The sequence below is a fragment of the Amphimedon queenslandica genome, unplaced genomic scaffold, assembly GCF_000090795.2.
Source record: "Amphimedon queenslandica unplaced genomic scaffold, v1.1 AMPQUscaffold_13410, whole genome shotgun sequence".
In the NCBI taxonomy this organism is placed as follows: Eukaryota; Metazoa; Porifera; class Demospongiae; order Haplosclerida; family Niphatidae; genus Amphimedon; species Amphimedon queenslandica.
In genome coordinates this window covers 171,928-183,378 of record NW_003546354.1, presented here as the reverse complement: position 1 = coordinate 183,378, position 11,451 = coordinate 171,928, and the positions used below count along the sequence as shown (strand labels likewise).

Genomic DNA, 11,451 nt, shown 5'->3' with positions numbered 1-11,451 from the left:
CCTGTCCGAGGACAGCTTTTGGCAGCCAAATTTGATCTGGGGGGATCTTTTTTTGATGGGACCCGTTTTTGCATGACAGACCTACCAAGTGGCTTGATATCAAGCGTGACAGGTATATCCTCAACGACACCATCAAAATCACTTGTGTCCTGGTAATCATGCTCCCCGCCTTTGCCAGTAACAAACTTAGAGCCTCCTTCATCAGCAACAGGACTAACAGTAGTCCCGCGCGGCCAGACTAGACCTGGTTCAGGTTCAGTTAGATCATCATCCCCTAAGTAAGCATGTACATTAACTGATTATAAGTGTAAAAACAACTTACCTCTGTTGTCAGCTCGGTTGTCAACCATTGATTGAGTCTTCAGTCCTTCCCAAAAGTCAAAACAATAATAATTAACTACATATTAGGCCACCAGGATTATTAAATTCCTTGTTTCTCAGACTCCACCTAGATGCGGGCGGGCGCTAGTTATTTATTATTATTGTTTTTAATTAATATTTTTAAAAATTCAATTTTTACTAGGAAACTCGCAATCTTCACACTGTGGGATCATTACTATCACATAAAGCAGCACAATATATTCAAAGTTCATATCAGTCTTTCCTTCTCTTGTCTTTCATCACAAACTCGGTATTGCTTGGTTCACTTGTGATCTCAATCGCTTTGATTGCAGGCTACACTCCAATAAGTCAACAGTCACAACAAACTTGACAAATGAACCAAATATACTACACACACTGCTGACAGTGTGAGAAGCTTCTACAGTGCTAAAACTCTCCTTCGATTGCCCAACATAAACAGTTTCTAAATGGGCATCTTCTAAATCCTTTGAACTTGGAATGGTTGAAAAAGAACCTGTTTGAATTTTTGAAAAAAGAGATGAAAATGTCAGGGTTTCATTGTCTTCCTACAAAAAAGATATGACATCACAATAATTTACATAATATTACATAATACTGACCTTGATTATACTCCAAGGAACTGAAGTCACTTCAGAGGAGATAGACACACTTAAGTACATTCTAAAGGAAATAGGCATAATGGTAAAATAAAAATAATATACTGTTCACATCAATTATAAAACTATATATGCCTTATATGGTATCTGAAATACAAACAATGTTAAAGACAATACCTTGCAGCTGATATCCAGATAAGATTTGATGCAAGTAACAGAGCAAGAAGCTGCAACTGTAGCTGCATCTGTACATATGAGACCAGGCTGATATTTGAGTGAGACTACGGTACAACGACAAGGCTGATAGCTGAGTGAGAGCTGAACAACAGCCACTGCTGGAGACCTGTACTGAGGTACAGTAGATAGCCAAGCAGCGAGACCTGATGAGACTTGTAAAATGGTTTGAGACTTGTAAAATGGTTTGAGACTTGTAAAATGGTGAAAATGAGTAGCAGAAACAAGATGTGTTAGCTAGATAAAAAGATATGACAGAAAAACAGCTCCAAAGACGAAGTGACAGTGTGTTACAACATCTACTTCACAACTGCGCATGCGTATGCGTGCGTAATAAAAATACGAGCGCAATAAAAATACGAGCGGGCGGGGGACGAGAAACAAGCATAGATACACACCCAAGAGTTATCATTAGTGAAACATCAATGTTGCTTCATCATGCATGGGCCATGATGGATTACCAAACCTGTTCCAGTGACAGGGTGGAGCACTAATTTTTGACAACTTGACCCACTAATGTTGCAAAACAATGATTCATTGCTGCTTTAAAACAGAAGTGATGCATGAATGTCAAGGATCAGGGTTGAGTCATGGATGATATCTTTATTGTTTCAACTTTGTAATCATTAATTCATAATGAATAAGTGAGCATTAAGGTAACAATCATGAATGAGATTAAATAAATTATACACTATGGTTCAGCTCAGAAACAACATGTATTAGCTATATAGCTTAAACGTAATTATACAGATCATCTCCAGCTTGTTCCTCTCCTGTACTCATTAAAGCTGGGTCTTCATAATCTCCTAGCTCTCCTTCATCTGAGGTACTTGTACTTGTCATAGTATCATTCATATAACAGGTAGCACTATCTTCTTCTAATACTTCTTTCCAATCAAGAGCAGTCAAATTTCCTCCAGGACCATATTTCTCTTCTACCCAAGCTTTAAATGAACCGTAAAGCTCTTTTTTTCAGTGAAAATAGAAGGTTTATCCCGAATAAATTTTCTCTATTTAGTGTATGAATAAAAAAACAGTATGAAATATGTATTTACCAGAAGGGCAAGATTTCTTGTGTAGTTTGGACAAGAATCAGTATTAGCCTTCATGTAACCCATTATAAGAGCAGCCAGTGATTTTGTATCTTTATTTCGATACTTTCCAGAAGGATGAAGAATCTTTAATTTGATAACAATTAAAATCACTGCATGCTCTTGGGGCACTTACTCTTCTCCTTTCTTCACTCCGGAATGTTACAAAGAGAGAATTGGTAAACTTCAATGATGCATGAAGAATCCTTTTTGAATGTATATCAGATCTCAATGTGGCTTTTACCATTTTCTAGAAAATAAATACATAACATTATTATAATACACATTTGTTGTACTAACAAGCACACTATCTTCAGTAGGAGTTCGGAACATGGAGTTACAAAATAAAATTGCTGCTCCTTTTCGAAGAGGTGCCTAACAATAAGGTTTTTAAAAAAGGTAAGGGTTAATAATCAGTGCTCAATCTTTAATTTAAACATAGAGTCTACCTGATAAGAGGTCTTTTCAATAGAAAAAGTACTGTCACAATACTCTTCCATTAATTGCTTCAATTCTCCCTGAATATCTATTATCTTGTCCACATTTTTCTCTAATGTAGATATCCTTGTCTCCAACTTTGAGGTTTGATTTTGAGTGTTTCTTATGATGTAGTCCAACATCCCAAAAAGTGGATGTGCTCTCGTAGCATTATTTACATCAATTCTACTAGAGGTACCAGAAGGATGAGGAGCTTGGCTAGCTTGCGAGGAACCTGAGGAGGAACCTTGACCAGTAGCATGAGTAGCCATCGCCACTTTTACCAGTTTACCACTACATTCACTGGGCGGTGCATCAGTCATGTGAATGCACGTGCAGTAACACAAAATGGCGATGATTGGTGCGTTGGTTGGTGCTAAAGTTGATAATTGTTAGTTACTGAGTCCATTTACTTTGCTACTTCTTATACCGGTAATCTTGTTTAGATTGGATTTGTACACTGTGTGACAAGAAGTATGAACATAAGTCGAAGTATTGCCGGCACTTGGAATCCTTCTCGCATAAACGCCTTGCAAGTCTTCATTCTCTTGAAGATGAGGGTCAGTCGGATCTGGATGATGATGAAGAGATCTTGGAACAGAGACATGAAGATGAGTTTAATGATGAAGATGATCATGTTATTTTGTCAGAAAGTGATAATGATGACATATTTGATTTGGACAAGGTACCTTTGGTCATTTTAATGCATGCATGATTATCTAAATTATAGGATAGCTGTTGTAATGATGTCGATAAATATCCTCAATCTGATAGTTATGAAAGTGACATATCAGGTACCATGTATAATTAAATAGTTTTACCGTTAACTCCTATGACGTAGATGAAGACATTCAAATGATTATTGATCAGATCGATGAAAATAACACTGGTGATTATTACCCATTTCCATCTGAAATCTATGCTCTTTTATATATGCTGGTGCATTCGCCACGACCTTTTGTATGTTAATTTGATGATAACTTTGTTGTGAATCATGTGTTTTCTACAGGGCGAAAGTAATTTGAAATTCATTCTGTATGTGTGTAAAAAGTTGAACCCATTCCTTCCTAGTCTTGATGATCTCAAAAAGTTTTCTCTTCCTGGGTTTGTTCCGCCATCTAAGGTATGTTTATTTCAATTATATAATCTTAATAAATTCTTCTATTTTTTAGCATTGCTCTGTAAATGGTATTGATTTTTATGTTAATTTACCATCTACTTTTATCAGAAACTGTTTTGCAAATCCTGTTATAGCCAGTAAAATTATCCGTCATCCTGTTAAGGCAAAAGAATATATAAAGTGAGCATCAGCATATTAAATTTCAAAATATATTTTGCAATTTCAGGGAAATTTATTATGCTAAAAAGTGGCATAACGATTTTCACTGTCCCATGATAATGAGCCCCATAGGGCACGTGTTTGAGAATGATTTTATTAAATTTTCCCACTCTGTAAGTGGAGAAACATTGGGTAAAGTTTTGAAATTTTATGACAAGGTTAGTACCCCAGCCACCTTAATTATTTTAATTGACTTACAAATATACCTATAGGAAGGAGAAGATGGCACGTTTATGACTGTTGAATTATTATTGAAAATTGAACAAGTATGGATATTTTTTCCAGGCTTTACTCTTCTGAATGAACCTGATTCTGATGTATACTTCATATGTCAACAATGCGAAGTGAATTCTGGGAATATTGTAAGTCTTGCATCACCTCCACTACCTACAAATTTGTTGAAGCTGACTTTACCTTCAACTTCAAGTAGAATTTTAAATTTGAGTCATGAGGTTAGGTAGCAATTTCAATTGTATATTCTACATGTATAGCTTGTATTTTGTTAGGAGTATGTAAACTTTGTAGAGGAGCATCCACTTAAGGTTAGAGCAGCAGGGCTTCCAGTTGTTGTAGCACCAGTTTATATTTACTCTGATGATACCAGTGGGAATCGCTCCAAAAAATGGAACAAATTTGACATTTGGTGCATCTCATTGGCATGCCTACCTCTAGATTCTTCTCATGATATCAGTAACATTTATTTTATGTGTTGTTCTAACAGATGTGATGCTCTTCAAATGGCGGGTCCTGTTGCAGCTGATTTATGCCGCCTTGAGTTAGGAATTCAAGTTCATGACTCTTTTTTGCATACAGATATCTTAGTCATTGCACCTGTTATTGGTCTGTTGTGTGATAATGCGATGTCTTCAACTCTTTTAAATCATTTGGGTAGTACATCAATAAAGCTATGTAGACTGTGCACAGTTAGTTGTTTTCTCTATAGTGCAATCTAATTCCTGTATATAGACTTCAGATGGTGCTGAAGTGGGAGAACCTAGAACAAAAAAGTTGGCTATGGAATGTATTGAAAATATAACATCTGAAAAAACTTTGGAAGGAAAGAAAAGACTAAGAAAGCTCTATGGTTTAAAGGAAGGACCTAACCCACTTTTTAACCTCAACATTGATTTATATCAGTATGTTATAGTTAGATAAAAATGATGTTACTTCTGTGACCTTTTTAATCATGCAGGTCAACTCCAATTGAGGCTCTACATACTATTTTGCTTGGAACCAGTAAATATATGGTTCGGGAATTTATGAATAAGAGATCGCCTAAGGAGAAAACAGAAATAGTGGCTAGGATAAAAGCATTCTCATATTCTGGTTTTACGTCTAGAGTTTCAAGCAATATTAAGTACTTCAAATCTTTTGTGGGTCGAGATTTTAAATCGTTAATGCAAATGGCACTCCACATTTTCCAACCTTACTTATCAAGCAATGAATTGAAATGCTGGATTTCACTTTCTAAAGTAAAATAAATAATACAAGCAAGCACTATAATTTTACTCATTGCATAGGTTTTTAGGCTAGCTTATTGTGTCCGTTTTCAAATGAATGATGCACAGCTGTGGAAAGATATCTGTTGTGACTTTGTCCAGTGTGCTGTAAGCTATATGCCAGCTTATGCTAAAAGACTCAAGACTCATTTAATACTTCATCTTGTTGACCATATTGTGGATTTTGGCCCTACTCAAGGCTATAATACTGAAAGGTTATGTATGCCACTTATTAATCCACTTAATGATAAGATCTGTAGGTTTGAGTCCTTCAATTCTCTAGTCAGATCAGCAAATATATATGGGAACCGCCACTCTCCTAGCAAAGACATTGCATTTCGATTTGCTACGATTCAACATTTAAGATTTCTTTGTAGTGGTGGGCATGTAGACGGAAAACAGTAAGTTCATTTGCACTGATAACTGTGTTATTACGATTTATATTAATATTTATTTTATGTTAGATGTGGGGAGCACTTACGTGGGTTATTCTCTTCACCTATTGTGCAACATTTTCTGTGTGGAATTCCATTCAGTGAGCTGCTTAAGGAAAATTTAATATATCAACCTGGCTGTTTGAGAAAGGTATGTTCAAATCATGGAGAGTATTGTTTTATTTTTTGCAGCTGAGTCATGGAACAACAACTTGTAAATTGTGTGATGTTTCTACACATGCATACTATGACAAAAATGGTACTCTGTTGAGGGATGTGTTAAGAATTTGTCAACTACATAATTTACCTGAAAGTGCATCATTACTTTCTCCTTTTTTAAAGTACAATGCAGTAGTAAGTGCCAATGGAATACTTGTAAATGTGGGAGATTTTATAAAAGTCTCATCTACTTCTACTAAGGTAAGCATTATTTTCGTAAGAATAATTATGACAGTTTTCATCAGATAACTACTGGAATTATACTTGCTTGTGGAATATTGGATAAGAAATTTGAAATCTGCATTGTCAGGGAATTGGAGCCACAGATCGACATTAGTAATGGAAGTCCTCTCGTAACTGAGTTTGATTGTCCAATTCTGTTCTTAACAAATAATATATTTGTTGTGTCACCATTGTGTATACATTCTCCAATATCTGTTTCTCATATTTGCTTGCATACTTGCCTTTTATCTTCTGATTCTTTAAATTTTATACATGATTTTTCTAACTCTTTATTTTGTTATAATATTTACTGCATCTCTAATAATTAATTATAATAATTATTCGGTTAGTTAATATTAATGATTTTAATAACTAGCAGTTGTCAATAATGATTCAGGCCCACTCTCATTTTGATTCAGGGCGATTAGTTTAAAGTGTATCATCCATGTTGACAAAAATTAGTGGCTCAAGCTGATTTGACGGGATTGAATCTATCGGATTTCAGTAGTGCATCATTTAGGAACTCTTGGGCGTGTAGTAAAAATGGAGAATTTTTCCTTAGGCTAGCAATTTTGATAAAATACCATGGATCAGAGTTTTCTACAAAACTCTACTGAGCAAACTAAACAGCACCTCATGAGCTGGCAAGAAGCTGAGCACCAAACTGGGAAATCCCTCTAGTCTCAGGTAGCCAGACCACACCGGGTGTGGTCTGTGGGCTACACGAGACTAGAATAGGGACATGCACATTATTCTTTTTTTCAACCCTATAATTCTATTCTTCAATTCTCTTCCTCAATCCCATTATTCTCTCCTTTTTGGCCCATTATTCCCATTATTATGCTCTGATAATACCAAAAATTCATTTTGATTATTAATATCATCATTCATGGTTATATTGTAACACTACTGATGACTCAATGTAATCCTCAAGTGAATTACTTTGAGTGTCCTGAAATCTGTTCAGTATTATTTCCAGTGGAGTTACTCATTGCTGTTGCTGTAAAGTGCTGTTAAATTGTACTGTACTGTTTGCAGACACATGCTCATGCAGTATTGAAAGGGTTAAATACTGATCACGTGATCCAGACAGGCAAATTTTAACCCATTATTCTTTCTCTAAATTTCCCACCCATTATTCCAAAAGAAATTCCCGAATAATGTGCGTGTCCCTAGACTAGAATCCCTCAGGGGGAATCCTGATTGTCACACTTTTATGATAAATAAACTACAGATGTTGAGGGTTAGCTACTGGATATATACAGGAAGATGTTAGTTGATTAGAACCCTAGGCAGGAGCAGAGGCTTCTAATCAAGTAACATCCTCCTGTGTATACATGCATATAGTTTATCTTGTTTGTACTATAGTGTGTGGGCGTATGTAAGGCAAAGGCACTGCTGTATAACTACCAGTATTGGCAGTTAGATGACACTTTTATAAATAAAATAAGTTCTAACTACCACTCCTGTGGTCTCCAGTATATAAACTCGTGGTGATGCCTTTGATATGCCCACACACTATAGTACAAAATTAATGATAATGTATACGTGATGTAACATGAAGTGGCCACTTCATGTAGCTGAGATACAGTGTAGATTGAGAAAATTTTTTCTGCATTTGTATTGAGTCAGTATAGTCAGTACACTACAAAAACTCAATTTTGATAAAAATTTCAATTACATTTTGTTTGGCTTAAACCTTAATCACAATTAGGTACATTGTACATGTAATTCTAATTGAGCCTACGTGTAAGTCTGCTATCAACTACCATGCAAATAAGAAATCTATCATAAAAATAAAGGACAATATGACTTCAGCATACTAGATACATTGTTTGATTAATTTTTATTTTAAAAAATAATTCATTTCTAAAACAGAGGCATGCTAATTTTATATAAAATGTTAGACAAAATATCTATGTAAAAGCTAGTAGCAGTCTAAAGTTTTAGTCAGTATTTAAGCAACTTTGTACAGCACAAAAGTAAAAATTTCAGGGAGAGGTAATAGGTACATGTAGTTTTAGTTTATCAGCAGTACGGTTCAGTTGCATTTCGTGCAATATTTTAATCAAAGAGTGCCTGGGACTGCTTTGCTTGGTCTCCCACTTCATCAGTGCTTCCATTAACTGGCGATCTTCTTGGTAGCTTTTTGTAGCCTTGTGTATATCTACATTAAACTTTTGTCTTAGCCTAGAGATCATGTTTGTCCCTGCTACATCTTGCACGACTTGTGAAAGCTCAGAAAATGTAAGATGATCCTCCTCTTTCCTAAGCTTATTGCACTGCATAAAAATAAACAAAATATAAATACTTAATATAATACCATATAGAGGGAAATTTTGGAGGGAATTAAATTTGGCAAATTTGGCATTTTGATAGCCATTTGTCAAAATAAAATCCGCCATTTTGATTCATTTTATGCATGCTCAATGGCAGGCCACTAATTTGCCAAATTAAAATTTGCCAATCACCAAGATTTAGCAATTCACCAAATTTAGCTCCCTCCAAAATTTCCCGCTATACAGTAAACTGCAAAATAATTATTATAGCAATGCACAGATTTACCATTTTTGCTGCTGCAATCCAGCAATTACGGCAGAAAAATGCATCATGACTAGTGCGTTTGCAAGCCTGGCATAAATCAGAATCATCATTGAAATAGACATAATGACTAGCACCATTGACAGCAGAGCATGGAATACCAATTGAGTACTTCAAATATCAAATCTGGTTGGCCATTCTATTGAGACTGTCGCAACAAGCTTCAATGATGCCTTTACAAGCTTGCACACAATCATGCATACCAGTAGAGGCATCTTTGATTTGAAATATGAGCTTCGTTTGGTTTGCTCCATACACCATTGTAATTTGAATCGGACGGACTCTTGGAGGTCGATATCCAAACTGTGACGTGTTGAAACTTTCGTTTCCAATGAGATAAAAATTTGGCTTTTTCAGTATCTCATGACTGATGCTTGCTTGAATGTTAGCAGGAAAATTAGCACTTTCGATTTCAAGAAAGGCATAGTCATTGGTATGATCAGATGGAGGAGATCTTTTATTAATTCTGGCAGAAGGCAAATAGTAACACACTTCAGTCAAAAAACGTCCATTCAAATATGCTTTTTCTCTATTAATAAAAGCTGCCATTCCAAAAGTGATGATAATTTTCATAAAAATGTCTACGTACTTTTTTAAAATTTCTGATGCATCTGAAATCTTGATGATTCCATAAGTGGTCAAATCTTTGTACCATTTTTTTCCTTCTTTCGGATAAATAAGCTCATTTAAAAATCGCACAAACTCCCATATATCAACAACTACAATGTCTCTCAAAGCTCTAAACTGTGGCATATAAAGGATGCTACCAAAATCAGTAAAAGTGACAAGAAAGTTCTCAAACTCTTCTTCATCCATCCCTATCTCCTTGGCAGCAGCATCGTAAATATCGATTTTTCTTAATATCATTGTTTTCATGTCCCCTTCTTTTTGTTGTGCGGAAATGACAAGGCTCCGTAGGAAAATCCATTTAAGTGGAAGAGTTTTTTGAAAAATTTGGTCTTTCATAATAAATTCTGTAATTTCCTTTTTTGCACTTTTCAATGAATCAGCATCATTAATTGAAACAAGTGCAACGTTTGAAACAAATTTCTTAATATTTAGCTTTTCTGCTTCTTCTTGTATTTTATCGGTAGCGGCTTTATGGAGTTGCGAAGAAGAACCAGCAACAACAGACTGGCTATTACTAGAAGCAACAACAAATGTTCTTTTACTATCATCTTCCTTCTGTTTTGGATTGTGGCCAAGTGTTGCAAAGTGAAGAATGCAATTAAGTCGTGACCTCAATGTCAAAGCTAAACGATTGTCACTTCTTCTGCTATAGTGATCAGCTGACAAATCTGGTACTTCATTAAGCTTAGGACCATCCCGCTCTAAAGAGAAAAAAACAAGGCGCAAATGACTGCGGCAAAAGGAGAGCATAATAGGGAGGAAATCATAGAGGGCCTTGTTAACACCAACATCCATTATATTGGCAAGAGTGAGGCCATTGAGAAAAAGAGCCTCTTTCTTTTCATCTTTGGAAATATCCTTTAGCTGTTTTGCTGCTTTCCCCATGAGCCACTTAAAATGATCGTCAACTAACTTATTTTGACTTACGTGGCCATCGCTTAAAAACTCAACGCTTTTTATGTCGGATTTAGCAAGAGCAACATGACGAACAAGACCACAGAGAATAGAAAAAATGGCTCCATATCGCTCTGTAGCAAAAGACCATGAGTACTGATCATATGGCTTACCACCAAGCACACACAACTCGTAAATAGATAAACCATCAGGATTTTTCTTTCTTGTCATATACTCTTCAAAATTTCGTGTTGCGGTCTCCTTCAATTTGATATTTTCTCTTAAAATGGACTCTAAAATTGAGGTTTTGTTACAATCTGGCAGTCCCATTACTGCCACCAGACACAAGGCAACAGGAACTTTTTGATTAAGAATGATTCTTTTGAATTCTTCCATGGAAATTTCTAATTTGGGCCCTAACATAAAATAGCAATAATTATGATAATATTTATGTATAATGTCTATACCTATGTTCAAATTCACTACAAGATCACCTACAATGTCAACATCTTCAACTGCAGCACTAAATTTGGTGTCATCTTTGTGATCAAAGGTTGAAAGGGTCAATTGTGAATGTGATGTACCAGGAACAAAATCTACTCTTGCTTCATCATCTACTTCATCATCTGCTTCAATTGATAAAGAATAACTGTAATCAATAGCCCCACCCAGGCTATCACCAGATATTGGATAGGAAGAACCTTTGACCCTGTAATAATGATACAATAAATATCATCGCTATATATGTATTAGTTAAAGCACTGTTGAGAGAAGGTTACGGAAATTATTGCACGAGGGGCGGTTGAGAGGAAAATGTAGCACGAGGCGAAGCCGAGTGCTACATTTTCGTTG

At 35.6% G+C, this 11,451-nt stretch overlaps 4 protein-coding genes across 4 annotated transcripts in view; 1 reads left to right on the top strand and 3 right to left on the bottom strand.

Moving 5' to 3' along the window:
- Nucleotides 1-498: 498 nt before the first annotated feature.
- LOC109581935 (uncharacterized) lies at nucleotides 499-1,471 on the bottom strand. Its single transcript, XM_019996440.1, has 3 exons — nucleotides 1,137-1,471; nucleotides 963-1,023; nucleotides 499-908 (listed from the first exon to the last, which is right to left on the bottom strand). The coding sequence occupies exons 1-3, from the start codon at nucleotides 1,202-1,204 to the stop codon at nucleotides 621-623; spliced, it is 417 nt and encodes a 138-aa protein (XP_019851999.1). The 5' UTR covers nucleotides 1,205-1,471; the 3' UTR covers nucleotides 499-620.
- A 345-nt stretch (nucleotides 1,472-1,816) lies between these two features.
- On the bottom strand, nucleotides 1,817-3,127 carry LOC109581934 (uncharacterized). The gene is made up of 5 exons (XM_019996439.1): nucleotides 2,734-3,127; nucleotides 2,585-2,659; nucleotides 2,421-2,534; nucleotides 2,249-2,371; nucleotides 1,817-2,203 (listed from the first exon to the last, which is right to left on the bottom strand). The coding sequence occupies exons 1-5, from the start codon at nucleotides 3,082-3,084 to the stop codon at nucleotides 2,129-2,131; spliced, it is 738 nt and encodes a 245-aa protein (XP_019851998.1). The 5' UTR covers nucleotides 3,085-3,127; the 3' UTR covers nucleotides 1,817-2,128.
- Nucleotides 3,110-6,803, top strand: LOC109581930 (uncharacterized). The gene is made up of 16 exons (XM_019996435.1): nucleotides 3,110-3,152; nucleotides 3,208-3,446; nucleotides 3,492-3,555; nucleotides 3,603-3,721; nucleotides 3,771-3,884; nucleotides 3,934-4,061; nucleotides 4,108-4,258; nucleotides 4,313-4,552; nucleotides 4,607-5,023; nucleotides 5,067-5,236; nucleotides 5,293-5,572; nucleotides 5,621-5,814; nucleotides 5,860-6,000; nucleotides 6,064-6,184; nucleotides 6,226-6,453; nucleotides 6,498-6,803. The coding sequence occupies exons 1-16, from the start codon at nucleotides 3,110-3,112 to the stop codon at nucleotides 6,801-6,803; spliced, it is 2,955 nt and encodes a 984-aa protein (XP_019851994.1).
- Nucleotides 6,804-8,332: 1,529 nt separating this feature from the next.
- LOC109581949 (uncharacterized) overlaps nucleotides 8,333-11,451 on the bottom strand; it is a 5,428-nt gene continuing 2,309 nt past the window's right edge. The window contains exons 5-7 of the mRNA XM_019996459.1: nucleotides 11,067-11,308; nucleotides 9,040-11,015; nucleotides 8,333-8,756 (exon numbers count right to left, since the gene is read on the bottom strand). Coding sequence (XP_019852018.1) covers nucleotides 9,196-11,015; nucleotides 11,067-11,308 — 2,062 coding nt within the window. The 3' untranslated portion in view covers nucleotides 8,333-8,756; nucleotides 9,040-9,195. The remainder of the gene's footprint in view (nucleotides 8,757-9,039; nucleotides 11,016-11,066; nucleotides 11,309-11,451) is intronic.